Source organism: Ischnura elegans, chromosome 4 (assembly GCF_921293095.1).
Source record: "Ischnura elegans chromosome 4, ioIscEleg1.1, whole genome shotgun sequence".
NCBI lineage: Eukaryota > Metazoa > Arthropoda > Insecta > Odonata > Coenagrionidae > Ischnura > Ischnura elegans.
Window position 1 is genome coordinate 46,304,028 of NC_060249.1, and position 25,827 is coordinate 46,329,854.

General features: G+C 37.7%; 1 protein-coding gene across 1 annotated transcript in view; it reads right to left on the reverse strand.

The window, feature by feature from the left end:
• Positions 1–25,827, reverse strand: part of LOC124157393 — a 238,791-nt gene that overhangs the window by 83,963 nt on the left and 129,001 nt on the right. Inside the window, exon 2 of the mRNA XM_046532070.1 lies at positions 1,151–1,380. Coding sequence (XP_046388026.1) covers positions 1,151–1,380 — 230 coding nt within the window. The remainder of the gene's footprint in view (positions 1–1,150; positions 1,381–25,827) is intronic.

The window sequence follows — 25,827 nt, forward strand, 5'->3', positions numbered from 1 at the left end:
TCTCCTAAACGCTTAGAGATAGGTTAAAACAAACAGAAAATCGGCCCTGAAGGACTTTACTTTTACGTTTTACATAGAAATAGTGCTTGATCGGCCCCAAAAAACTCAATTGAGGGTCTTTAGTACTTAGGGCCCTTGGGGCACGGGTTGCCGTTATTTTAAAGTAACCAAATTTAAACACGTGAATATGAACATCATTTGGATCATTTTGAGACCAGGAAAACATAACTTTTCGCAAATCTGAAAAATAAGGGCCGGCCTAGTGTACATTATTAATCTTTAACAGTTCGATACTCAACGGAATATCCATTCCTTATATTGCGAAAAAATAAATTTGCCACCAGATGTGGAGCTATAGTCAAAAATACTGTTAAAATTCATACTATTTGCTTTACAAATATTCATATTCGTTCTAAATATTTATTTTCTCCTTAGCGTAGTTATTAATTTAAATTTAATTGGAAAACCTAGAAATACTTGCAGATTGTATATATTTTATTAAATTCCACACGCAATAATTTGATTGTTAGATTCGAACAAGATTTTTTTGTCTTCATTAATACTTAATAATGACCACCTGAAGGCGAAAACTTACTTAATTCTCCGTGAGGAATAATCAAAGTTAATCAAGTGTTGACCTCAATCATGTTCAACTCTCAACAACTTAACTTGGAATAATTTGATTTACGTACATATTAATGATTTATTCATTCAATAATAGCTGAAAACGCCCATGAATCATGAAGTAGATGTCATATATCATACGGTAGTTTCAATATCTCTCGGTACAAAATATTTTGTTCCTGCTACTGCTTGCATTAAAGAGAAATTTTATCTTTTCTCAATCAGCAACAATTTTAAGTGACATGAAGACATTATAAGTTGCTGTGAAATAAAAAGCCCTTTTGTGAGCTTTCTTGCTGCAATTAACTTGTTTCACAAGTTAAGTAGTTATAAGAGGTGCTACGTAAACATTGTTTAACTGATTACTTGATTCAATTTCAATATTTCTCGTGGAGACTATTTTTATCACTTAAGACTTAATTTAGGCATGACATTTAAACTTGTTATGTACAAGTTTTGTTCACATAAACTTAAACCATTTATTATTAAATTTCGGCAAGAAAGCATATGTCATATCTATACTCACATCCAGGTTGACTCCTGCCACAGGAAAGAGCTGGATGTGTGGCATGTCGTCCGGTGTGTAGCGGAAAAACTCGTGATCGTCCTTGTACCACTTGACGGAATAAAGGTTATCCTCATCGCCTCCCAGCTCGAATTTGCACTCCAGCGTGGCCGATTCCCCCAGCTCTGCCTTCTCGGGAACTCTCAACTCGAGTAGTTTGAGACCGGATCCAGACGCAGCACCCACCGCACCTGAAGATACATACCAAAAAGAAAAAAAATACCATGGTTAGAGTGGCTTGCATCCTGGCATCCACAGCGGTGAGTGGTTTTCCAAACCCATTTCCCGTTAAGTGTTCTATTTCTGTCTTGAAATGATTTTCATCTCTGATTTCTTTCTCTTCTCACCCTCGCCTTTCAATGTTTACACTTGTGAGAGAGGATCTCTTTCGTAGAGTGAAAAAGTAGCATATTTATAATTGATATATTTTTTTGCTGAAAGAAGTAGCATTTAACTGAGTTATTTTTTTAAGTTTTATGAAAATTTGTTTTATAACTCGACGTTTCCAGGCTATTGGGCAGAAGTATGGCATGAAAAGGATTATCATCACAAATATTTTGATGACATCATTACTTACTTATATGAAATAATAATCCACTTTAGTAAAATATCTCGTCCAAAATCCTCTCGTTCGTTCCAGAAGTCTCGATCGTTAATTTATCTTAATCACCGTAAACAACTTATCAATTCCCTATTTTTACCCTCATTGTATCGAATCATCTAATTTGTACGCTGAATTTTCTGGATGATGGGCAGGACTCAACGCGCCGATACAATTTACGAGATTATATTTATCCTGAACGGACGCAACCCGTTTATATGACGAAAATATATGTTGCATACATGTCAGGGTTAAGCTTTCATGCGATAAAACACAACAGGGGATAGAAGTTTTGTACCTCGGTTACTAATTTACTTATCACGATGAAATTAATGATAAATAAAAGCAAATTTACGTCTATTGTACTTAATGCTAGCGATAATCCATAATTCTATCGTCGATTTTAATTCCGAATGGAAAATGGGATTGTTCTTGGTGATCGGGCAAACGAAATTCAGCTAACATCTATAAATAGATGGAAAATATTGTAATGGTTTTCAGCAGTTTACCTTCATTTTAACTTATAAAATCGTTTCAGGCTTGATTTTGTGGAAGTTTGCTATATCCATTATAAAAACGCAAACGGTAATTTCCATACTATATAATTCACCACTCTACGACCGACCATGGTTTCAAACACACCTTGAAAATGACACTAAGTGTTGAAACCATGGTCGACGTTGAGTGGTGAATTAAATAGTTTGGAAATTTCCATTTATGTTTTAATCATTCATTTTAACTTCCTACATTATTGCATGTATGTGAAGCATACAGAGCTTTCACTTCTCATAATTAGAATTAGGTGTGTAGGGAATAGAGAGTTTTTTGTTAACAGCTTGTCTAGAACTGCATTGATAATGAGTTCTGAAAATACTACGTGAAATTTAAAAAAAAATCCCTTCATTTTCAGCCCATGCTGATAAATTAAATTTGCTACAAAGATAAAAACTTCTCGGCTCTTAGCGAGGAATATAATGCTTATTTGCAAAGTAAGGTAGATTGATGGGGCCGAATTTCAAATTGATAAATGCTATTTCAAAGGCCAGATGTGATAGTAATAATTCATGGATATAATCATAAATTTCATAATCATAATCATAAATAAATTCACCATAAATTTATCCTAAACGTGGAAAAAGCAGCAAAGTCCCTATATACTGTACTTGAAATGATGTTATATTTTTTGCCTGCGCTATGATATTTTTAAATTTTATTTTACTGATGATTTATTTGCTAAAGCATTTACGTTTCACAAAAACGTAATAAATAACAATTCCAATAAATTGGTATCTCCAATTATAATATATTATCTCAAGCACCATTAGTTATGTCGAGGTTGTTCCGTTATCTATGAAATTTTAATAATCTAATTCATCATTTATTTTCACAGCTGCAGGGATTTTATTTTCAAATACATTTTTTCATTTTATATTACCAACAGGAACATTTTTTTTCTGAATAGTTAGATTTTTTTGAGTTTTTACCAAGGAATGTTTGCATGAATGCAAATGGAAAAAATGTCATCGAATCTCACGTCATATTGTTCTAATAATTTCACGTACATGATCATAATGACTTAATCCTGTAACAACTGCCATAAAGGTAATCATATTGTACTCCATATGTCGCAACTTTAAAGCATTTTAGTGTATTTTATAGATGTTTAGACGCCATTTCGCATCATTTTGGGTGTGAGCAATAAGTTTTTATCGTTACCAAGATACTTGCCTGGCTTTATTTCTCATGTGATGATATCTTTTCCTTGGACGAGTTTTGCTGAGTTAATAGAAGTGAATCGCACGGCGTTGCCGTGAATGTTAAAGGTTCGCGGTGCTGTAATCCAAACAGCTCCTTTCTCCGGCACACATTTCCTTCTCCGCTCGTGAAACTTTCCATTTGCTGTGTCACCAGAAGTCGGCAGAATGTGCAGCTAACGGACCGTTTGCCGGAGCACTTAGAGGAAGAGGAACAGGTTTCCTTTCCTTTTGCTCTCACCTCTCCACCTATCCGCCCTCCTTTCTTCGAATCTAGCCTAGAAGGGGAATGTTTACGACGTTGCGATCTTTTTCACGTGAATCTCTGTGGATGTAGAAGGTAATGAAGAAATTTGGAGTATAGTGAGTGAGCCATGAGAAAATGAATAATATTTAAGTGATGAAGACTGCGAAATTCTGCGAAAAATTGATTCTGCGAAAAGGCATAAATGTTTTTATTCGCATGTTTTTTGTAAAACTATTGAAATATCTTATAAACTCTTTATGCATAAAGGTGGTTTTGGGTGTCAGAAGGAACATAGTTTTGGAGTAATATGCTGAAAATACATACCGCTAAATTTTTGCATTCGTAATAAATTTTCAAGCAAGTGACATCCGTTTGTCATTCCTAAGTTCCAACATAAATAATATTTGACGTCAATAAAGACAAATTGGAGGGTAATTACACTTTCTATATTTCCAATAAATAGTTTTCATGTTGCTTGTGTCCTTCATATAATACGATGATTTTTCTAAATTCCAAACATAATTCTGAATATTCCGAACCTGAAAGTTAAAAGTACAGATATTTGTTGTAAGTTTTTGATTGCGATTATAGAAATAATGTTAAATCCGGATTATAACTCTAGCAAAATGCGCTATAATTAATAAGAGGGATAAACGGTTTGAAAGTGGAATCTACTCATGATTGCCGCCAAAAATTATCATCACAATGGAATGAGTATTTTAGTTACTCCGAACGCCAACATCCTATAATTTACCAGTTATCGTTTATAAGTAGTATAGCCTACACTCCAGTTGTCTTCTTCAAAGGTAAAATTTGTATCTCAGCCGCTATTCACTTCTAATTTTAAGACGATTCAATGCTTGCTCAGGGAACATAATACGTTTGAATGAATGAATTCCCTTCTTTTTGTTTTCCATCTATCTTCTCACCCAATTTTCAAATGTCTTGTTCACGATTACAGAGTGTTTCTTGGCATTACTGATGTTTATTTTTGGAAATGACTCAATGAAAGAACAGGATCATGTTATTTTTAATTATATTTTTTCTAACCAAGATAACTTGTAGAAAAAATTGGTTTTTAATAATGAAAGATGCCGAAAAACGCGCTATTACCTTCTGTTTCAGTAAAATCTGTCAGAGAAAAATCTCCACTGCTATTTGCATTTCAAGAATACAAGGCTGTGATGTGCACAAAGGGATGTAGTTGGCAATTTGGCACGGTCTACGTTGATGCGTTGAAAGACTTCACGTTCTCAAGAAAGGGTACAGGATCGTAGGGGAGGTGCCGTGGAGGAGAGGGATACAAGTTATTTTCCCGAGAAGGGAAATAGATGAGGGGAAGGTCGTAAAACCACGAGAAACGGAAACGTAGCGGGAAGGGCACGGGTGAAAAGGTTCAAGGGAAAGAGGTAAGAGGCGTAGATGGCGGAAGTGAGGAAAGGGAAGAAAGTGGAGTTTTAAAAGGAGGAAAGGGTTGAGCTTCCTGACCCCCCTTCCCCATGGAAACGGGGAAACGATTCGCTAATGGGCCGCAAGCCATAATTTTCGCCAACAATGAACTGAGAGGGAGCGAGAGACTTGAACCTCTTGCTTGCGCGTGTGTTATTCTTTTGTTAGTTTGTACGTAAAGTCTCTGCGGTCTTGCCAAGAAGGGCGCCGACACAGTCATTTCCCGCGAAATCGTCCATTTAAGGTTTTACTTTTTTTGCTTGCAAGAAAAGCGCAAACATGAAACAACCGAGATCTCTTTTCCTTTCCGTTCTATGCTTCTCTGCATTTTCCATTTCTGGGAGCATTGCTGTTATCCCATGGTACTAATTAAAGTGTTTTTGTATTGTTATTTTGTTGGTATGATGATCTCGTTTTTATCTACTTTCTTGAGCTCTTTTGTCAAGTTTTTGTGTCAATTTCCTGCATCAAGTTACTTTTGTTTTGTGAAAAGTTAAATAGAATCTATTGTTGGTATGAAGATTTTGTAAATGAAATCTTGCCCTTTCTTGATGAGCACTACGGCTTAATAGCCGCTTGTTAATTTCTCCGGCTGAATATACCTCGATCATTCGCTTGGTTTGTGCTCATAATCGCTAATAGTTCATAACTAGTAGTAATTAATATACTAACGGAAGTCATCTGATACAGTCAAGTGTACATGATACGCTTGTCTATATAATTCCATGAAACACGTGTATTTGGCACCCATCTTCTCTTACCATTATTCTATATTTAATTCTCAAATTCACAGCGTGTTTATACATTATTTTGGATATGAATTGCGAAAAACCAGGAATATATATTATTTTTATTCAAAATTCGTCGCATTTATTACTGTCAAAAAAGAGCACATGAATCAAAAAATGTCTATATAGTATCTATGTTAGAAGGCATTCCTCTTCTCGAGCTGTGCGAGTTCTTATACAACTTTTTGTCCAATCTATCAAGACTATCAAACTATTTAAACAACTGGATCTCAAATAAACAATACTCATGAGTGTTAAATGAAATATTTAAAGAATCAATAAGAATAAATAAATAATAGAATTTTAAATGAGAAACAAAATATTTAACAGTTGCGGAAGTGTCTAAATGTACACATACGTTTCTGTCGACATATTTTTGTCAAATTCGACTCTTTCTTCAGTGCTGGTTCGTGAGTATTAATCTTTTTATTCGTATCTACTTGGTGCCATATTTCTTTTTTAAAAGATAACGCAAGGAAATTTTCTTTATGAATGAAAATAAAAACATGAAAAATTTTATTTTAGCTTTAAATTATTTTATCTGTATTGACCACTTCTAAATTCACATACCTTTTTTCAATATATCTCCGTTAAAAACAAACAAGTCCCCCTCAACACTCATTTTCCTCCACCTTCATTCCCATCTATCACTCTCACCAACTCTTTCGCGTGCGTCGTCCCCAGTTCGTCGGAAATGACGAGTTCGTTGCTCCGGTGCCTCGATTTTCAGGCGATTATCTCCTGGACGAGTTCAGCAGCTCCTCCACCGCAGCCGGCGTCGTTCTTTCGTGACCACGCCCCCTTTTCAAACCTCTCTCACCCTTCCTCCTAAAGCGCACGGGATGTTTCCCATTCCCCAGAACCACAACAAGAACCAACACTTCCTACCACTGCCCTAGACACCCTCTATACATCTTACCCAAACCTTGCACCCAAAGCCCTTTACCTTCCCGCATCACTTCCGCCGCGAATGGTCCATAAAATTAATCGGGCCCAAGCGCACATCCTTGAGGAACCACCCCTGCAATAACTACCGTGGCGACCTACTGGAAGCGGAAATGTATCTCGCCATTGTCTCTTCCCAAGACAATAATAATTTGCATGAACTCGATGGAAACTGGTCTCATCTACGTCTCTATCCGTACATGCCCTTAGGCGAATTTTTTTTATGAAAAAATGGAATGATACTCGTCTCCCTATTTCCATGTGAAACCGCTCTTTCCCTATATCTTGGCTAATTTTTTTCCTTCTTAAGTGAGATTCCGTGCAAAACTTAAAACTGTCCTCCCCAATAGGATACATTTATTTCATTTATTCACAATTTTTAATTTTTAGTTAAGTAATTTTCAAGTACAAGCGGCAGCAAATAATAGATGACTTAAGTGTATTAAGCGAATTTACGTTTTGAAGGGTATGACTTAAAAGTGCGTTATAAGGATAATTGGAGGAGGGCTGAGACTGTACAGTGGTTCAAAATTGATTTTATCTCTTTTGCTTTGGCATATATCCATTATTAATGCTTAAGAAATTGGAGCCAAGTGTTATTACTTCCATTAAGATATTTGATCTCATAATTGATTTAAATTTATTTAGCTTCTTGCTCTAACTCTTCTCCTATATTATGTCTAGCACATCTTATTTGAAAATTTCCAACGAAAAGTACAAAATAATTTTTTGTAACTTAATGTCATGAATTAATTCCTAGAGGAATTTCAGTGGTTGCCTTTCGCTGTATTATCTGTTGCAGTGATAATATCTTTTTAAATGTGTAGTTCCGCTAATGGTATAAATTAAAGTCTTGGTTGATTCAATATTTTAATTTATGTTATATTTATTTTATCCATATATAATATTCATTACTTTTTCCTGCTTGCTTTAGAATAAAATTTGTGTCAAATCTTTCCTGTTATACAATTGCATTCAAAGTTATCGACGGGATTGTTTATTTTCTTGCCACATCGAACATTATGAATAGAAAATAAATTCTTCTATGTTAATATTGGCCAAATTAATTTGCGTGAACATATGTTTCAGCAGTATGAATTAATATAAATAATTAATATTAATTATGAAATAAAACGTGTATCAAATATTGTCCTCAACATCTATACAAACACTCAGTGTGCATTTTTCTAAATTTAAAATTAATTAAATCAGTGGTTGAAGAGAAATAATCATTGTTTTCCCTATTAAATTGTACTAGTTGAGGCTATAAAATGTGTTTATCGATATGAAAACATCTCTATCTAAGCAATTGGCCTGTGATCGAAGGGTCCTACTGTAGAATCAAATCCTGGGATTAAGCCTACGGACACCTCCAAGTAAAATCCTCAAAGTGCGACGTCACCCAGGGAAGAAACTGGGTCCCCCTACACTTAATGCGTGTATTCACACGCCTGTGGCTTAGTGTGGGGTTACCTTTACCCTCCACTATCCGAATCTACCTTTGTGTTGCATCACTGAGCAATTAAAACTGTAGTTATTTACCATTATCGTCTCGTATCAACTGAGGGCTAAACAGAGGCAGTATTTTTTAAACCTGTGATTTTTCTCAGCATTTCTGCATGGACTATTTTCATATAAAAGTGAGTCTTAAGAAAATATATTTATGCATACCATATGGTAACGGTAGCATTGAAACGTACCACTCCTTGCCATTAAGAATTCATACAACAGTATTAATTAAAATTGAGTGACCAGAAAAAGTCAAAATGGATCTTATAACGCATTGTACGGGCATCCAAGGGTTTATATTCTCATCCACGAAAAATATATTTAAGAAAAATATATACGACTGTATGTTATTGGAATTGCTCTCCCTGAGAATTAATAACTTAATTGAGCCTATTAGCCGGGATGGATGGACAAAATTACAAAATGGCTTTTTTTGAGTTATAGACTTGAAACTTCGCAGGTATACTCAAAAATGATTGAAGTTTATGAATATATACTTTATTTGGCATAGATCCTACGCGTTACTGTGATACAGAGGCTCAAACGTGAGAAAATTTCCATAAAAACGCCCGTCTTCAATTTTCTCTGAAAATCTTCCAAAGTAAGTAGATGGTGAAGTTATGGATGGATTCTTGCGGAATAAAAGACCACATAATCTGTTGGAATAGTGTTTTTCTTTAATTTCCTGTAATCATAAAGAATATTAGCGATAAATACTTTCCGTGCAGTTACAAAATGGCGGATACTGTTTTTCGACAAAGTTTTACATTTAGGTAGAGTTGGCAAAGTCACGCGAAGTAACTTATATGAGAGCATTCTTTGAAGATTTTTTGAGGTATTTATGCAGTTATATTGGGAATAAGTTTGCGACGCCGAAAATTACATTGATATATCGATCGCGCGGCAGGGTTCGTCTCCGCGCGACGGGAGTTGGATTGGTTGCGACGCGGTAAGGTTATTGAAGCTGAATGGGTTTTAAAGCTCAGCATTCACCGTTTTTATATTTTGCTTCAAGACACCGATTCTCAAATGGCCTATGGTGGAGACAGTGGAGGTTTTTCAGCCGAGGTAAGTGCACGTTTCATTGAAGTTCATTTTGTTTTCTTTGGCTACGATCGAAGACCATGCTTCTATTAAAAGCGTTCCAACCTCGAAAAAGTGAGTTGTTTTCCTGGTGCTCATACAAAAATACCTACCAGAAAGATACCAGCTGAGACTCTTACACTTTCTTTACTATCCGATCCCTGACCCCCAGGATTCTACCGCGAAACCGGTCGTTTATGACACCGCGGAGCGGAGCCTTTGACCGTCTTAACGGGGTATTTCCACGGGACCTTCTATCAAGTTCTGTTTACTATTGACAATGATCAACGGAAAGGTTATGCTTATATTGCTAACTTTATTTTCATAACTTTTCTTAATCTTAAAGCCGATATAATTTATTATCCTATAGGAAAATATAGTCATTTCGAAATCAAGAAAAACGATTGTTGTTAGTTTTCAACGTACTGACGGACAGCTGAATGATGCTTTACGGAACCTTGGAAAATTGTCCGTTTATCACCCACGCCTCTGCCGGTCACCAGATTATTGAAATCTCTGTTTGCCTATCGTTCCCATAGTAATTATCATTTTGTTGTTATCTCTTTTTTTTCTACCTGACCTTCTTATTGAAAGCGAGATCATCATCAAATGTTAAAGGTGCCGATATGCGTGGGTCACTTTATTTCCCCGTGCGTGCCGAAAGTTATTGTAAACATGATCACGCCACACAACATCCGCATCAATTTCATATCTGCATTTACGGTTTTCCTTGTTTATGAAAATTGGAAGTTGGGCGATATTGATAAGGAGTAGGAATGTATTTACGAAAGCCTGAAAAATAAATTATTCGGATATTATTTATGAGAATATTTAGGCTTCGGCAACACAAACCTCTTGTTTTATTTCAGGAAAATACTTAAATTCATCTTTGAAATGATAGAGCTTCCAAACTAAGGTGAATATTTTTGCATTCACATAATCCTTTCCTAAGAACACAAGGTGTTTGCAAGGTATGGAACTTGAGTCTTTTTTTAACTCAGAATTTCCAATTTTAAACCCAGAATAACCTGCTTATTCCTCTTTTTCCCTTCTTAGGCACGGAATTCGTCAAAATGTCTACATAAAATTAATTAATATTCGCTCGTGCCCTAGGAATGAATTCTTATTATTTCCAATGGTATAGAAAGAAAAGGCTGAGTTGCATACCTTCTCCAACGATATATTTGGGTTTGAAAGTTAACTGTAAAGCCCATTTCCCGTTTTTCAGCCAGAGGTATCAAAATAGAGGAATTTTGAAAATCTATCAGTCTTATAATCAATTTTGAAAATTAAAAAATGTAGAATTTATAAGCCTAGTGTCTTTGATATTTTTCTAACTATGGTTCAAATCCGTAACAAGTTCTAATTAAGATTTTTGCTTTATGCTTGATATAATATTTCCTTGAACAAAAGCAAAAAAAAGCTAAAATGCTTAGTTAAAAAAATTCTCATGCGTTTCTTTCAATGTATTTAAAAGGCAAGACGTCAAAAAATTATCAAAACAAGAGAGTATACACGAGCCAGTGGCGTAGCCAGGAATTTCGTTCGGAGGGGGGTCCAAATCAGGGGGGGAATTTGAAAAATAGGGTACCTACTAAGTAATGGGTTTAAAACTAATTTTAACACTTTTCATGATCGAAAAAACTTCATTTGTTAAATAAATATTTTTTTAATTCATGATTTTTCAATACTTTGTTATCTTTAATGCAGGAAAATAATTGTGTTTTTATATTTCGGAGAGGGGGTGTCCGAACCCCCCCGGTCCCTCTTGGCTACCCACTGACTCGAGCACCTTTTGCCGAGAGAACAGAGCAAATTGATAAACAGGCAGAAGGTAATTAATACTTGTAATACCATGTGCATGCCAACCGCATTTCGTTTAGTTCATCATCCTATTTCTTAGTGGGCTGAGTAATTCATTTTTTAATCAACATTTCCTAGTGAACAATAGGTTTTACTCAAATCCAATATTTCTGCCATCATCCATCGTCGGCGTGAATTCTCGGCATTACACAGGGATTTGTCAAAGGTTCTGTTGCAGCGATTGTATGTCGGTGGTGTGTCAGGATAATGAATCTCTTGAGATGGCGAGGGATGTGGGGTGGGTGCAATGCCCCGGGCGAACAATCAAATCAATAAATTTAAAACCAGTGTCAATTAATCAACGAGACATTCTTTGGTCGGGGAGGATGAGCCTTTAGACGTGATATTCCGGTTTGCGACCTTTCTTCATGTCATCCCGATTTCCATGGTTCTCTCGAGGAATCTTTTTAGCCAAACCTTTTCACAGTTCTCGTTTTACTTAATGTTTTAATCTCTTCAAAACCCACGAAAGTTATTTTTTCAATGGTTGGCATATTAATTACAATATTGCAGCAAATAGTGCCATGTTATTAAGTTCATAATTAAATTCTAGAATTAATTATATACTATTTTTTAGTTCTGTATAATTTGTGACGTTGCGTCTAATAATTAGGATGTTTTACCCCGTTAGTTTTGGTTTACTGTAAGGGCTTGGGGTTTTGTTCACGCTGGTTCTCATTGACACATCATAGTGTATTAAACCACGGGGAGTTACAGTTTCTAACGAATGAAATGGCGTAGAATGCTATACAATGATTTAGAATGTCGATACCATGCTTGGTAGTAAAGTTTTATATTTTAAATGTGAAACCATTTGTAGTTAATATTTTATAACGGACGGTCTCTAAATTGAAACTAAGGTTTTATGCCGAAATCATGTTCTATTAATGGATATCATCAGTAACTATACCCAGTCATATGTTGAATATTTCGTTTTATTGCTGTTTTTATTCAGAGAAGTTGACCCAGTGGGAATAGATGATCAACTTATTCTCACACGACTTTTTAAGAAAAATCGTAGCGTTCAAAATATGTCGAAGTGAAGCAGTGGCGAATCCAGTGAATTTGGTGCCACTGACGTAAGGATATGTTGAGGCTAGCTTTGGAAATTCTGTAGGAAGATAAAGGCTAATAACTTTTAGGCTATCATATATATTGATTTTTATTTCCCGAAAAAATGTTGACCTCAAGCTGCTGATGAATTTGGAGAAGAAGGCTTGATCAATTTTCAAATGTAAGGCACACGTTAATCTCTTGCGGTAAATTTGGAATGAATGCATTCTTAAAAAAATTATCGTATCGGATAATTCCTTCCAATCATACTAAGCGTCATTTAGTGGAACAAATAAAAATTTCACGGATTTATCAAAAATTTTGAAAAGCAATATTTTGTGGCATTTTTTAGTGTCCCCCCCCCCCCAAAAAATTTCTGGTACCCCCCCCCCCCAGAAATTCCTTCGAACTTCCTCGAACTTCCTCCGAACTTATCCGCAGAACTTAGCGCGAAAAGTTCTTGGCGGGAAAGGCCTGTAGCAAAATCCTGTCTCTGCAAAATCCTGTCTCTGGAAAATCCTGTCTCTGAAAACCCTGCCTCTGGAAACTCAGCCTCTGGAATCAGCCTCTGAAACAGCCCCGAAACAACCCCGAACCAACCCCGAACCAACCTACCTGCAATGCAAGACTTATATAGGACTACTGCGGAGAAATACTTCTCCTTGGCAAGCAAGGGGAAATCGGTGCTAAGGCCTTAGTATTGCACTTGGAGTGAGAAGTTTTACCATTGTCCTATCACAAACTCTCTCTCCCTCCAACACCTCACCCCAGTATCTCCTTCCCCTCCATGTGTTCCAATGAACGATTCCTCTGATGTCTCAACCCAGAAGTTGAGGGGAAAATTCTGGGTGCTGGCTGTTGTCTCAAAACCAGGGAATGGTGTTTTGTGGAGCGGCCGTTTCTGCAGGGGCAGTGACGCATCAGTGGGCGGTTGTTGAATTCGCCTGGCTACCCCTCCACTCCCTGGAAGAAGCCCTCCCCTCAAATGCTGTCTCGCCTTGCATAGGCAAGCCCTCTTTCTGGTCGAGACCTGCTGGGAGTCACATGTCTTGTGAGCCATGAGATTTTTAGAGCAATTTTCTGCTGGTAATGTTTCCTTTGGGATCATGAATTTACTATCATTGTTTTCTGTAATACTTCTGATTTTTTGAATACTCTACTTTGAATAGATATCGTACGGTAATAACTCGTAAATTGTTTTTGGCTACCTTTTTCTTGTGAGCTGTTTTTCTGTTTGTGGAGTCTTACCCTGATCCAGCATGTGACCGACGGTTGGAGTATTTCCCTTGTCTGGACTTACGTGAAAAATCAACCAGATTTTACGACGTAACGTCACATTTTGGTAGCAGAGTTGAGGTTCGATTTCCTGTCCTTTCGTCGAGGTCTCCCGAGTGCTGGACAATGGTGACATTTCTCCACTATTTCTCCACTTTTTGCAGTTTCTGGTTGTTTCTTCTCTTAAAAGTGAGTTATTTTATGTTCCATTAAGTGCTTTTTGGTTCGTGTGGGATTACGTGACTAGTGTTGCCGACTTTTCCTCGTGGTCATATGCCATTTGACATTAATGTTCGTAATGCTCGTAATGTTCTTGATAATTTGGATAGCAGCTCGTTATTCTCGCACTATTTTTGGTGATTGGACTCTTCCAGCAGAGATAGATAGTTTTAAATCTCGCTCTTTCTCTCTCTTTTTCTCGTTGTCGTCACTTCACTTCTCAAAATGCCTGGAGGTAATACTGACAACCCGTACGAAAAAACTTATTTAACCACGGGCGAGGATCGTAAGGCCAGGGGTACGGCTAATGTGTCCGTAGGAAGTGAAGTTTCTAATAATGAACGGGAATCTTCTTTAGAAGTGGTTCCACCTCGCCCAACGCACGAGGAAAGCAGTGATTTTCACGTCTCTCACGAAATGTCTGCTTCTCAGACATTGCCAGTTTCTGAAGGGTTAGTGATTGTCAAACAATTACTCAGTGATTTTCCGCCATTTGAAGTGTCAAACAGTGAGAATTGGTTTAATTTCATGTTAAAAGTTAATGAAATCGTTTCTTTGTCCTTGGTTCCTCTGTCAACGTTATTGTACCTTGTAGTATCTAAACTACCTGCCAGCTCTCGTCATTTTTGGTTGTCTATGTTAAACTTGAATCTCGCATGGTCTCAAATCACAGAAAAAGTTTGGGCTAGAATTGTTAGTGACAGAGAGTTTGATCGTTTGATCACTACGAAAGTTAAAAGATTTCAGTTCCCTCGCGAAACGCCCCACGATTTCGTGTGTTCTGTGCGTAATGCCACTCAGGTGCTGGGTTTGCAGTATTCCGAGTCTTCTATTGTGCGACTCATTATTCAAGGGTTAAATCCTTTAACAAAATCTGCAATTATGTTCTCAAATCAGCCTAACACATTTGTAGAATTGGACTCTGTTATCACGCAGGCTTCTAAACATTTAATGGACTGTGCTGAATATTCCAACACTTTCCATCGTATCTCTAGGAATCCGTCTTCTGTTGCCTCTTCCAGTGCGCCTAGGGAAGTTTCTTTTCCTATTAATTGTTCTTACTGTCATAAACCTGGCCACAAAGTGAACGAGTGTCGCAAAAGACGACGCTTTACTCAGCCTGCCGTGAGTTTGATGAGCGTCCGTGACAAGTGTTCGACTCGATTGCCAATATTATCTATTAATCTTCATTCTATGCCATGCCAGGCTTTAATTGACACTGGGTGTTCAGTTTCACTGTGTGATGAAGATTTCTTTGCTTCTCTGAAATGTTGCCGGAGAAAGGTTATTCGTAAGAATGTTGACGTCGATTTAATCACTGTGTCGGGGCAGCCTTTTCATATTAATTCCTCTGTCTCACTCAAGGTTCAAATAGGCAAGTTTTCTTGGAACCACGTGTTTTATCTAGCTAAAATCCCGTTTCCCGTGTTACTGGGTGTGGATTTCATTTGTAATTCAAAGATGATTATTCGTCCGGCGAACGTCAGTTTTGAAATTGCCCCGAATTCTCTTTTTTCTTTTACGGACAATTGCGAAGCGTTTAAATCGGCGCCAGTTAGTAACTCATCCGAATCACATGTTCTGTCGTCCACTGAATTCACGCTGTGTGATAAGTTGAAGGGTTTATTGTCAAAGTATCCTGATGTGATTTCTCAAGAATTGGGGGTCACATCTGTTATGACCTACGAAATTGAACTGCTAGATTCTACTCCGATTCGATCCCATCCTTATTCATTGTCACCTCCAAAGGCAAATTTAATGAAGAAGCACATCCAATCTTTACTTGATAAGAAAGTGATTGAGGTTTCCAATTCAAACTGGTGTTCGCCAGCTTTTCTAGTGCCTAAAAAGGATGGATCTGAAAGATTAGTGGTTGATTACCGTAAGTTGAACAAAGTTGTTAAATCGGACGGTTATCCTACACCTTCTGTTGAACATGCATTCCAATATCTTGCTGATGCAAAATATTTTACTGTTCTTGATCTCAATTCTGCCTTTCATCAAATACCATTATCTGAGAATTCTAAGAAATTAACTGCTTTTGTGACGCCGTTCGGAGTGTACCAGTATAATAGATTGCCATTTGGTTTTGTAAATTCTCCTCAAATATTCACTCGTCTCATTAATGAAGTATTGGGCGATTTGAAATATTCATGTGTTTACCCATATATTGATGACTTGTGTATCTATTCCAAGTCTGCTGAAGACCATGTATCTCATGTTAATGCTGTCCTCAACAAACTACGCAGTGCCGGTTTGACGGTGTGCGAGGACAAGGTTAAGCTTGGTGTGGAATCACTCACTTTTCTGGGCCATCTCATCACAAATGGAACCTTGCAAGTTGATCCTGAGAGAGTGAGACCAATTGAACAATTCCCAGTTCCCAGAAATGTGAAGGAAGTGGCCAGATTCATTGGACTTTGTGGGTTTTACTGCAAGTTTATTCCAAGGTATTCTGAAATCTCTATGCCACTGAATCGCTTGAAACGTAAAAATGTTCCTTTTCAATGGACAGCCGTTGAAAATGAGGCTTTCTGCCAGTTGAAGAAAGCTCTCACCAATCCACCAGTGTTATCTTTCCCTCGATTTGACGAGGAATTTCATTTATTTGTCGATGCCAGTAATTTGGCGGTTGGTGCCGTTTTGAATCACAAAGTAAATGGTGATTTTGTCCCTGTGGCTTTCGCTAGTAAGGCACTCTTGGAACATGAACGTAAATTTTCTTCTTATGAATTGGAGTGTCACGCAATTCATTTTGGAATTCAAAAATTCAGTGTTTACTTACAAGTAAAACCATTTCACTTGTACACTGATAATGGTGCCTTGACATGGCTTTTCTCTCATCCTAAGCAGTTGGGCAAACTAGGCAGGATGGTTCTTAAATTATCCTCTTATAAATTCACTGTGCATCATGTTCGAGGAGCATCTAATTCTGTCGCAGATTGTCTTTCTCGCATTGAGCCATCCTCATCTACAAATAGTCATTTAGATGTGGAATCTAACACTCATAAGGAGTCAGCTGTTCCTTATTCTTGTGTGTTACATAAATTGCCTTTGTCATTTGTCGACATTCGAAAACACCAAGAAACTGATCTCGTTCTAAAGGATATTTTCAATCAGATTAATAATAATTCCTTGAACGACAAAAACTATTTTCTGAAGGGACAGCTATTATGTTATGGGAATTCTAAAATTAAGCGAGGAAGAGCTGTTTTGCCTACGGTCTTGAGGCCTATGATTTTTCAATATTTTCACTGCTCTAGTATGTCTGCTCACTTGGGCATGGCTAAAACTTATGATAAGATTAGCAGACACTTTTGGTGGAAGGATATGAAAAGAGAGGTTTATGACATGGTCAGAAAATGCCATCTGTGTCAAACTTGTAAACCCAGAAATGCTCCACCTCCTGGCATGCTATCGTCGCACAATCCTTCTGATGTTTGGGAAAGACTTTATATTGACTTTGTGGGTCCTTTACCTCTGACTAAAGGTGGACACCAATATGTACTTTCTCTTATTGATGGATTTTCTAAGTTTTGTTTTCTTGAGCCAGTTCGCAAGGCTACGGCCGGTTCGGTTGTTTCAATACTCACTCAAAGAGTGTTTCCAAAATTCGGTTTTCCAAAATATTTGGTTTCTGATAATGCACAAGTTTTCAAATCTCATGCCGTTAAGGAGATGTGTTTGCAACTGGGGGTTAAGCAAATTTTTGTTTCTCCATACTATCCCTGTTCTAATCAGGTAGAGAGATTGCATAGAAATCTAAAATCTGCACTTGCTATTTTGTGCAATAATGCTCACCATATGTGGGACTCTATGCTTGCTGACTTAAATTTTGCCTTGAACACTGCCTCTCATGAGAGCAGTGGTTATTCTCCTGCCAAAATAATTTTCGGCAGAGAACTTAAGCATCCTTTAATTAATCAGTGGGACATTCCAAAATCTTTATTCGAGAATGATCTCAGCGATAATGACAGACAAGCCTGCCTGAATCATGTTATTGCTAATTTAAAAAAGGCCAGAAACAGGTATAAAGAATCCTATAATAAATCTCACTCCCAAATCACTTTCTGTGTGGGAGATCTTGTTCTCTGCAAAAACCATCCTGTCAGTTCTAAAGGTGAACAGAAAATGGCAAAACTGGAACCTCTGTGGAAAGGACCTTTCGTCCTTAAAAAGTATCTCTCTCCTGTAACAGTTATTCTGGAAGTTTCTCCTGGGAAAGAGAAAATTTGTCATGTTTCTCATTTAAAGGCATATCATGGTGGCATTGCTAATTCCAGTAATTAAAAGGAGAGAAATATCATTTATTTTTTTTTTATTCTTTTTTTTTTTCAATGAATGCTAATGTTTGCTCTCTCAAATACTATTTGATGCTTGATTTCGGTGTTGTATTTCTATTGATTCCTAATAATATTGTTTTGAATAATGAATAATAAGTCTATTTCTATGCTTGTAATTGAAATTGTTCTGAAATATTGTATTGTACTTGCTTATTCTCATCTGCTTAATTCACTCATGTAATTTAGTGTTGGTCTACTGTGATTGTGAGATGGGGTAAGGTGGAGGAATTATGGGTGCTTGGAGGGAGAGGACGGGAGATTAACTTGGGGGGAAATCCCCGAGATGGCTCGTTTCCAGATAAGCTGTGGAGGTGGCCCCAGTTATTAAGATTCAATTGTGTTTTGTGTCACCTTTCCTCCACCAAGACTTTATGGACATTCTCACAATTCTGGACAGTGATAAGTGTCGTGATTTTGCAGTGTTCAATATTCTATCGATGGCTGAGTGATTGAATTGATCAGCTGATCTTAAGACTGCCTACTGTGTTTTAGTGTGGCTTTGGCGTTGAGTTGCGACCTTCATCGCCCGACAAGTATGAACTTTCATCTTGTCGCAACCAGCATGTAGCTCTCATTTCTATTGTTAATTGAAGAGTGAAATTTAGAGTGATTTCTTTTGTTGATGCAATATGCAGTTCTCATTTTGTTAGCATCGCCTATGATTCTTTTTTGACTTGTTTAATTAATACTGAGAGATATATATACACATCTTGATTAAATTTAGTCAGTACTTGTTCAATAGCTGACATGAATACCATATGCCTTATAAATTGTTAATAATTATTGGAAAATCGAGGAATTTAGTGCAATCTATTGTCATTTACGTAATCTTGTTGAATTTTGGAGGATTCTTTATTGATAATTAATTATGGACTGATAATATTTACAAACATGGAGGGTTTAAATGGGAGAAATACTAATGCCAATGTATATTAATTAAGTGAGACACATATTATGCTGAATATTTTTGCTGGTATTTTGATAACTAATAATTATTTAGTGAATAACCGTATTTTTGAATAAACTTGTACTTAATGATTATATAATATGGGGTATATATTTTGTTGGTCGACCCTAACTTTCTCTTGGGTTGCAATATGAATTTTGGGTAGAAGTTAAAACCCATTTTTGTCAATCGTTGATTTTTGATAAGGTGGTTGAACCCAACTAATGGGACAACCCAGGGTTCTGATGAACCCAACTGCTTCACCAACCCAATCTTGCCCATTTACTAAGTGGTTGGTTATTGTATTGCTTTACTTGGTTTTAAAAAAAAACCACAAAATATCTCTGATGAGAAAAGGAACATTTGAGTTTGGTAAAGATATCCTGGTGTTTTACCAATAAAAATCTTCCCAGTTCCTTCTGGTCGCTGATGATAATTATTTGTAATTTTGATTCACTGTTCACCGAAACAAGCATCACATTATGACATATTGATTATTAATTTCATTTTCTTGCTATGTAATACTAATTAATCTACTCTATATCAATTCAGCATATTTCTTGTCTCACTCTTGTAATTATGTCATGTTACTCACTTAAGAATTCTGTTGAATTCCAAACATCACTTCTGAGGTTATTATTTACAGAGTGATAAAAATGTATGTTCTTGTCAAAACTATTTTTGAGTGATATTTCTTGAATACTGTTACCTCAATCAATAAACTTTTCAATATTCAGTTCAATTCTAACCACTGAATAATGGTTTTTTGTAAATTCCATGGGGGGTTAAACAGTGGGGGTTCATCCAGTGAAAACCAGTGGACCTGTGATGCCTCGATAAGTTTTCTAGGCATTAATCAGTTCTTGGTGGACGTGTCTTGGTCCCCAAGTTCAAGCAATTTTTGTGGTCATTTTCCCACAGAGGATGTGGCATTTTTTAGTGTCCCCCCCCCCCAAAAAATTTCTGGTACCCCCCCCCCCCCCAGAAATTCCTTCGAACTTCCTCGAACTTCCTCCGAACTTATCCGCAGAACTTCTCCCGCCAAGAACTTTTCGCGCTAAGGTTTTTTCGCGCAAAGGATTTTTCGCGCAAAAGGCCTGTAGCAAAATCCTGTCTCTGCAAAATCCTGTCTCTGGAAAATCCTGTCTCTGAAAACCCTGCCTCTGGAAACTCAGCCTCTGGAATCAGCCTCTGAAACAGCCCCGAAACAACCCCGAACCAACCCCGAACCAACCTACCTGCAATGCAAGACTTATATAGGACTACTGCGGAGAAATACTTCTCCTTGGCAAGCAAGGGGAAATCGGTGCTAAGGCCTTAGTATTGCACTTGGAGTGAGAAGTTTTACCATTGTCCTATCACAAACTCTCTCTCCCTCCAACACCTCACCCCAGTATCTCCTTCCCCTCCATGTGTTCCAATGAACGATTCCTCTGATGTCTCAACCCAGAAGTTGAGGGGAAAATTCTGGGTGCTGGCTGTTGTCTCAAAACCAGGGAATGGTGTTTTGTGGAGCGGCCGTTTCTGCAGGGGCAGTGACGCATCAGTGGGCGGTTGTTGAATTCGCCTGGCTACCCCTCCACTCCCTGGAAGAAGCCCTCCCCTCAAATGCTGTCTCGCCTTGCATAGGCAAGCCCTCTTTCTGGTCGAGACCTGCTGGGAGTCACATGTCTTGTGAGCCATGAGATTTTTAGAGCAATTTTCTGCTGGTAATGTTTCCTTTGGGATCATGAATTTACTATCATTGTTTTCTGTAATACTTCTGATTTTTTGAATACTCTACTTTGAATAGATATCGTACGGTAATAACTCGTAAATTGTTTTTGGCTACCTTTTTCTTGTGAGCTGTTTTTCTGTTTGTGGAGTCTTACCCTGATCCAGCATGTGACCGACGGTTGGAGTATTTCCCTTGTCTGGACTTACGTGAAAAATCAACCAGATTTTACGACGTAACGTCACAATTTATTACACAAAAAGTATTTTAAGTTGGAAATTTTACTTAACAGTAAGTAGGAAATAATAATAAATGATGGATTGAAAAAAGATACATTTGATTTACCTATTGTTTACCGCTATCCCTAACTATTCATAAATAAAAGAGGAAAAATCTTCAGCCTGAGTTGATCAGTTGTATCCTTTTTTCCGAAACTGACATTTCGACATTCAAAACAGAAATAACTGATGCGGAAATTTCTATATGAGTAGTAATGAAGTGCCACGCGTGTTGCCCATTTTTAAATGATATCCGTCACGCCCTCATACCTTTAACACGTTTAATCCAATCCTCCATCCCTCACACTCGACACGGTCCTTTGGGGTTGAGTGATACGGTTGGTGCTAGAAGGGAAGGAATTCCATCAGCCGCCCCGTCGCCCTATTTCCTATTCCAACGGGAAGACGGCTCATAAATCCGCCCAGTGAGTGCGAACGGAGGATACGTGTGCGAGGCAAGGGTGCCTAACACACGCAGCGGAGGGGCACACACAGCGTGAAGGCAGAGGGCGGCCAGTGACGCGCCCGACAACAGCAGTGACTCACGCCCCGCGTGGCACGTTAACCCGGAGCAACCGAGACAGGTCGGTCGGGTGTCGAGCAGGAGGAGCAGCGCAGTGCCTCTCTGTTGGGCACAAATCTCCAGGATACACACATTCCATTCCCTCTCCCCCCTCCCCTCACGTCTGTTCATCAACTCATCCCCCTCAACAGGTTTTCCGTAGAGACATTTACTGTATTTAAATCCAAAAATATGGGTTTATTTTTATTCCCGTAGGTTAATTCAACTGATTCAGTGGTGTAGTGGAAGTTCAAAATATTGAAATGTTAGGTAGTTGCACTTTTTCACAATAATATAACAATATTTCGTACGACGCGTTTCGGATCTCAGAAGCAAGGGAACTGCAAAGGCCTACTTCCATCCTATAGAAGGCTGATTTCTGTTGCCAATTCGGTCGCATTTTAATAGGTTTTCATAAATGCCCATGACGCTGTAATGAGAGCGATGCGATTGCCTTTTAGTCAATATTTTGCAGTATATTGTTTGCAACTGCGAGGAATAGCATAGAAAACTAACGAATTTGATAGATCATAACATCATGAGCATAAATTGCGATTTTTCTACCATAAATCTAATGCCTTATCTCCCCGTGAAACTTGGATAAATTTTTCCGTCAGAGACACGAGTGGCGACTTTTGTGAGCCCATTTACATCTACTTCTACATAATACCTCGCAAGACGCCTATAAGACGTGTGGCAGGGGGTGTTAGGACACCTGCCGTTAACACGGATTTTCGGATGAGAAAGTGAAAGACAGGTGCTATTTCGCTCTCGTCCGACCGCACCTTGAATATGCAGCGAGCGTATGGGATCCGGCGCAGAAAGACTTAATCCGCGAACTGATTAAAATACAAAGGAAGGCTGCGCGTTTCATCAAAAACGGCTACGGGCGTACAGACAGTGTTACCCAGATGTTAAGCGAATTAGGCTGGGAGCCATTGGAGACTCGGAGGCTGCGCGCTAGGCTTAGATTGTTTGAACAATTGAGAATGGATATCTTTAAGAGCGACACAGAGAACATAATATTAGAGCCACACTATATTTCCAGGTCCGATAGAAGCGATAAATTAAGAGAGATATTTTGCCGAACGGATATATATGAGAATTCGTTTTTCCCCTGAACCATAAAGGACTTTAATAAACGCTAGTCCCAACCTCGTTAGAGCACTTCATTTTTTTTGCTGTAAACGGCTGGTGTCCTAACACCCCCTGCCACACGCCTTTTAGGCGGCTTGCGAGGTATTATGTAGATGTAGATGTAGAACACATAAAATGAAGTGATCTAACGAAATTAGGACTGGCATTTATTAAAGTCCTTAATCGTTCGGGGGAAAACGAATTCCCATATCTATCCGATCGGCAAAACATCTCTCTTAATTGATTGCTTCTATTGGACCTGGAAATATAGTGGGGCTCTAATATTTTGGTCTCCGTGTCGCTCTTGAAGATATCCATTCTCAATTGTTCAAGCAATCTAAGCTACATGCGCGGTGGGTGACTACACATTGAGAGGCCGAATTGAGGATCCTGTTATGTAATATTCGTGCGCAGAGACATTATCAGGTCCTCATTTCTAATGACATGCGGTCTCTCTTTCACCCTGCCCTCACCCTATTCTTCTCAATCTCCCCTTGTCTTTTCCGTTTCTGTGGTTCTTTCCCAAGTGTCGTTCTTCTACAGTTATCACTGGAGTCCTCCTTTCACCCCTGGATTTTCCCGCATCTCTTCAGTTCTATGTTATCGACTGTCTTCCCACTGTACGTATGTTTCCTAACCCTAGCACATGCATGTTAAATCCACCACCATTTGAAGAAAGATCTGAGGCTTTCCCGGCGTATGATGATGTTGAAGTTGTTTCGGGTTTCCCACCGGATGAGGTTTTCCATCTCTGCCGACGTTTCGAAGGCCGTGTCGTCCATCGTCATCAGGGCTTGTAGACAATGGACGACACGGCCATCGAAACGTCGGCAGAGATGGAGAACCGGCCGTGTCGTCCATTGTCTACAAGCCACGATGACGATGGACGACACGGCCTTCGAAACGTCGGCAGAGATGGAGAACCTCACCAGGCGCGAAACTCGAAACAACTTCAACACCTCTACCATCTCTTAGAAGTAAATGTGATTTTCTCATGTACTACAATGTCGACGAAGGCTCTACGAGCTGAAATGCGTCGTAATCATTAAATTTTTGTAGAAAAATGCATCTACCTTTTATTTCAATGTTATCATGGGTATTTGGCACTTACTCATATCTTAGTTTTACATAAATGACTCAAACATTTATTGAATTATCTGAAATATTTTATTGATATTTTCACCGAAACAGAGAAAAGCAGTACCAAAAGCGCTAGAAATGTGTAAAATGTATTATTTTTAATCATTATTATTCATGTTTATCACAAAAGATTCGTGCTGTTTCAGTAATTCATTCGAAGATACCAGAGCTCACACTTTGCGATTGTTTCTTGTAAGGGGTACATCATAAGCGTTGTTTATAGACAAAAAATTCACGACCTAAATCACTTAATGAAAAATATTAACGAAGCAATGGTAAGTATGAATGAAGTAATGTGTTACAAGTAGTAATGGGCAAATTTTAAAAAGAAAAACGCCCAAGGAATGGAAAAAAAGCTTTTGGCAGGTCAATTTGATTACCGGGTTACCACAAAAGAATGCTAGAGTTTTGGACATTGTTGAAATGAAAACAGAATTACTAAGTTTATGCTTTCCATTTTCGAATTTGCCGTCACAAAGAGATTTTTTACATAATTAATACATATATGCACTCTTAGTCACTCGACATATTTCCAAGCTATACTCATGTTCTGCTCATGCATTTGTTAGGATTACTTCCTTATTGGTTGCCATTGCTATTAATCCTCTTCATTAATTGGTTTAAAACGGAATTATTGGTCCATATACAACGCTTTTGAAGTACCCACACAAGAAAAAAGTGTGAGATCTCGTCTCTTCCGTTAAATTACTGACATTGCACAATTCTTTAATGATAATCCAGAACAAAAACAATACTAAAGATTCGTTGAGCAAAGTACTAGTGCTTTTTGAGATGCTTTCTTTGTTTTACCTCAACATAACCACACAATATTTGAATTCAATAATTTCATGTCACTAATTAAGTTAAACTTGAGAGGAGAAAAAAGAGCAAATAATCTATTTTTTAATACGAAGAGGCGAATTAACTATTATAGCATGTGTTTGTTTGATACGTTAGGTTAATATAAATGGTAATTTCATAGTTTTTCAAGCAAAAACATTTATTTAACTCTAGCCAATAGTTTTGAATTAATTAATTTTCATTAAGCAGTTAGGTCTTTTTGATCTGAATTTTTTAGCATCTCAAAAAAAACCTCGGCTCTACTTCTACCGACAGAATAGTCTTCTCATGGTACAAAGTGATGATATTTCGATTATTTATTTCATTTTATTTGGGTTTTGTGCTTGAGAGCTTGCTTTGTGGTAATTTAGTATGTATACATACGTTAGATCTCAAATATTTATTCTATTTTTGAAAAATAAGATCGAATATGAAATATATCCCCATTGAAAGATTATATAGAGTCATCCGAATAGAAATTTAGAAATTAATCGTAAGTTCAGGATATATCTCTAATACATAATTGACAACTGTTTCAATGAGCGACGAGGTAGTGTGTTCCCTAGCACTTATCAGCTTTTACTTCGTGCATCGAGTTCAAATTTTACGCTTGAAACGAGATGGAATTTGCTCCCAGAATTTGCTACTGCTTAGACGATGATTTTATAGGTTCACTCCTCTCTTCTTTAAGATGATATCCATTTGCTATTTCCTCGTATTATCTGTAGGATTCGGCCCTTTAAATTGCAAGTTTAGTAGGTGCGGTTTTGGTATCCGATGATTCAGCAGAATTTCTATCGTCAGGTTTATTAAGTTGTTTAAGGGTTTGAACTACGATGCACTATTCCTCCTTACTGCGGATTCGTGTCCGGAGCGGAGGTACACGACATTG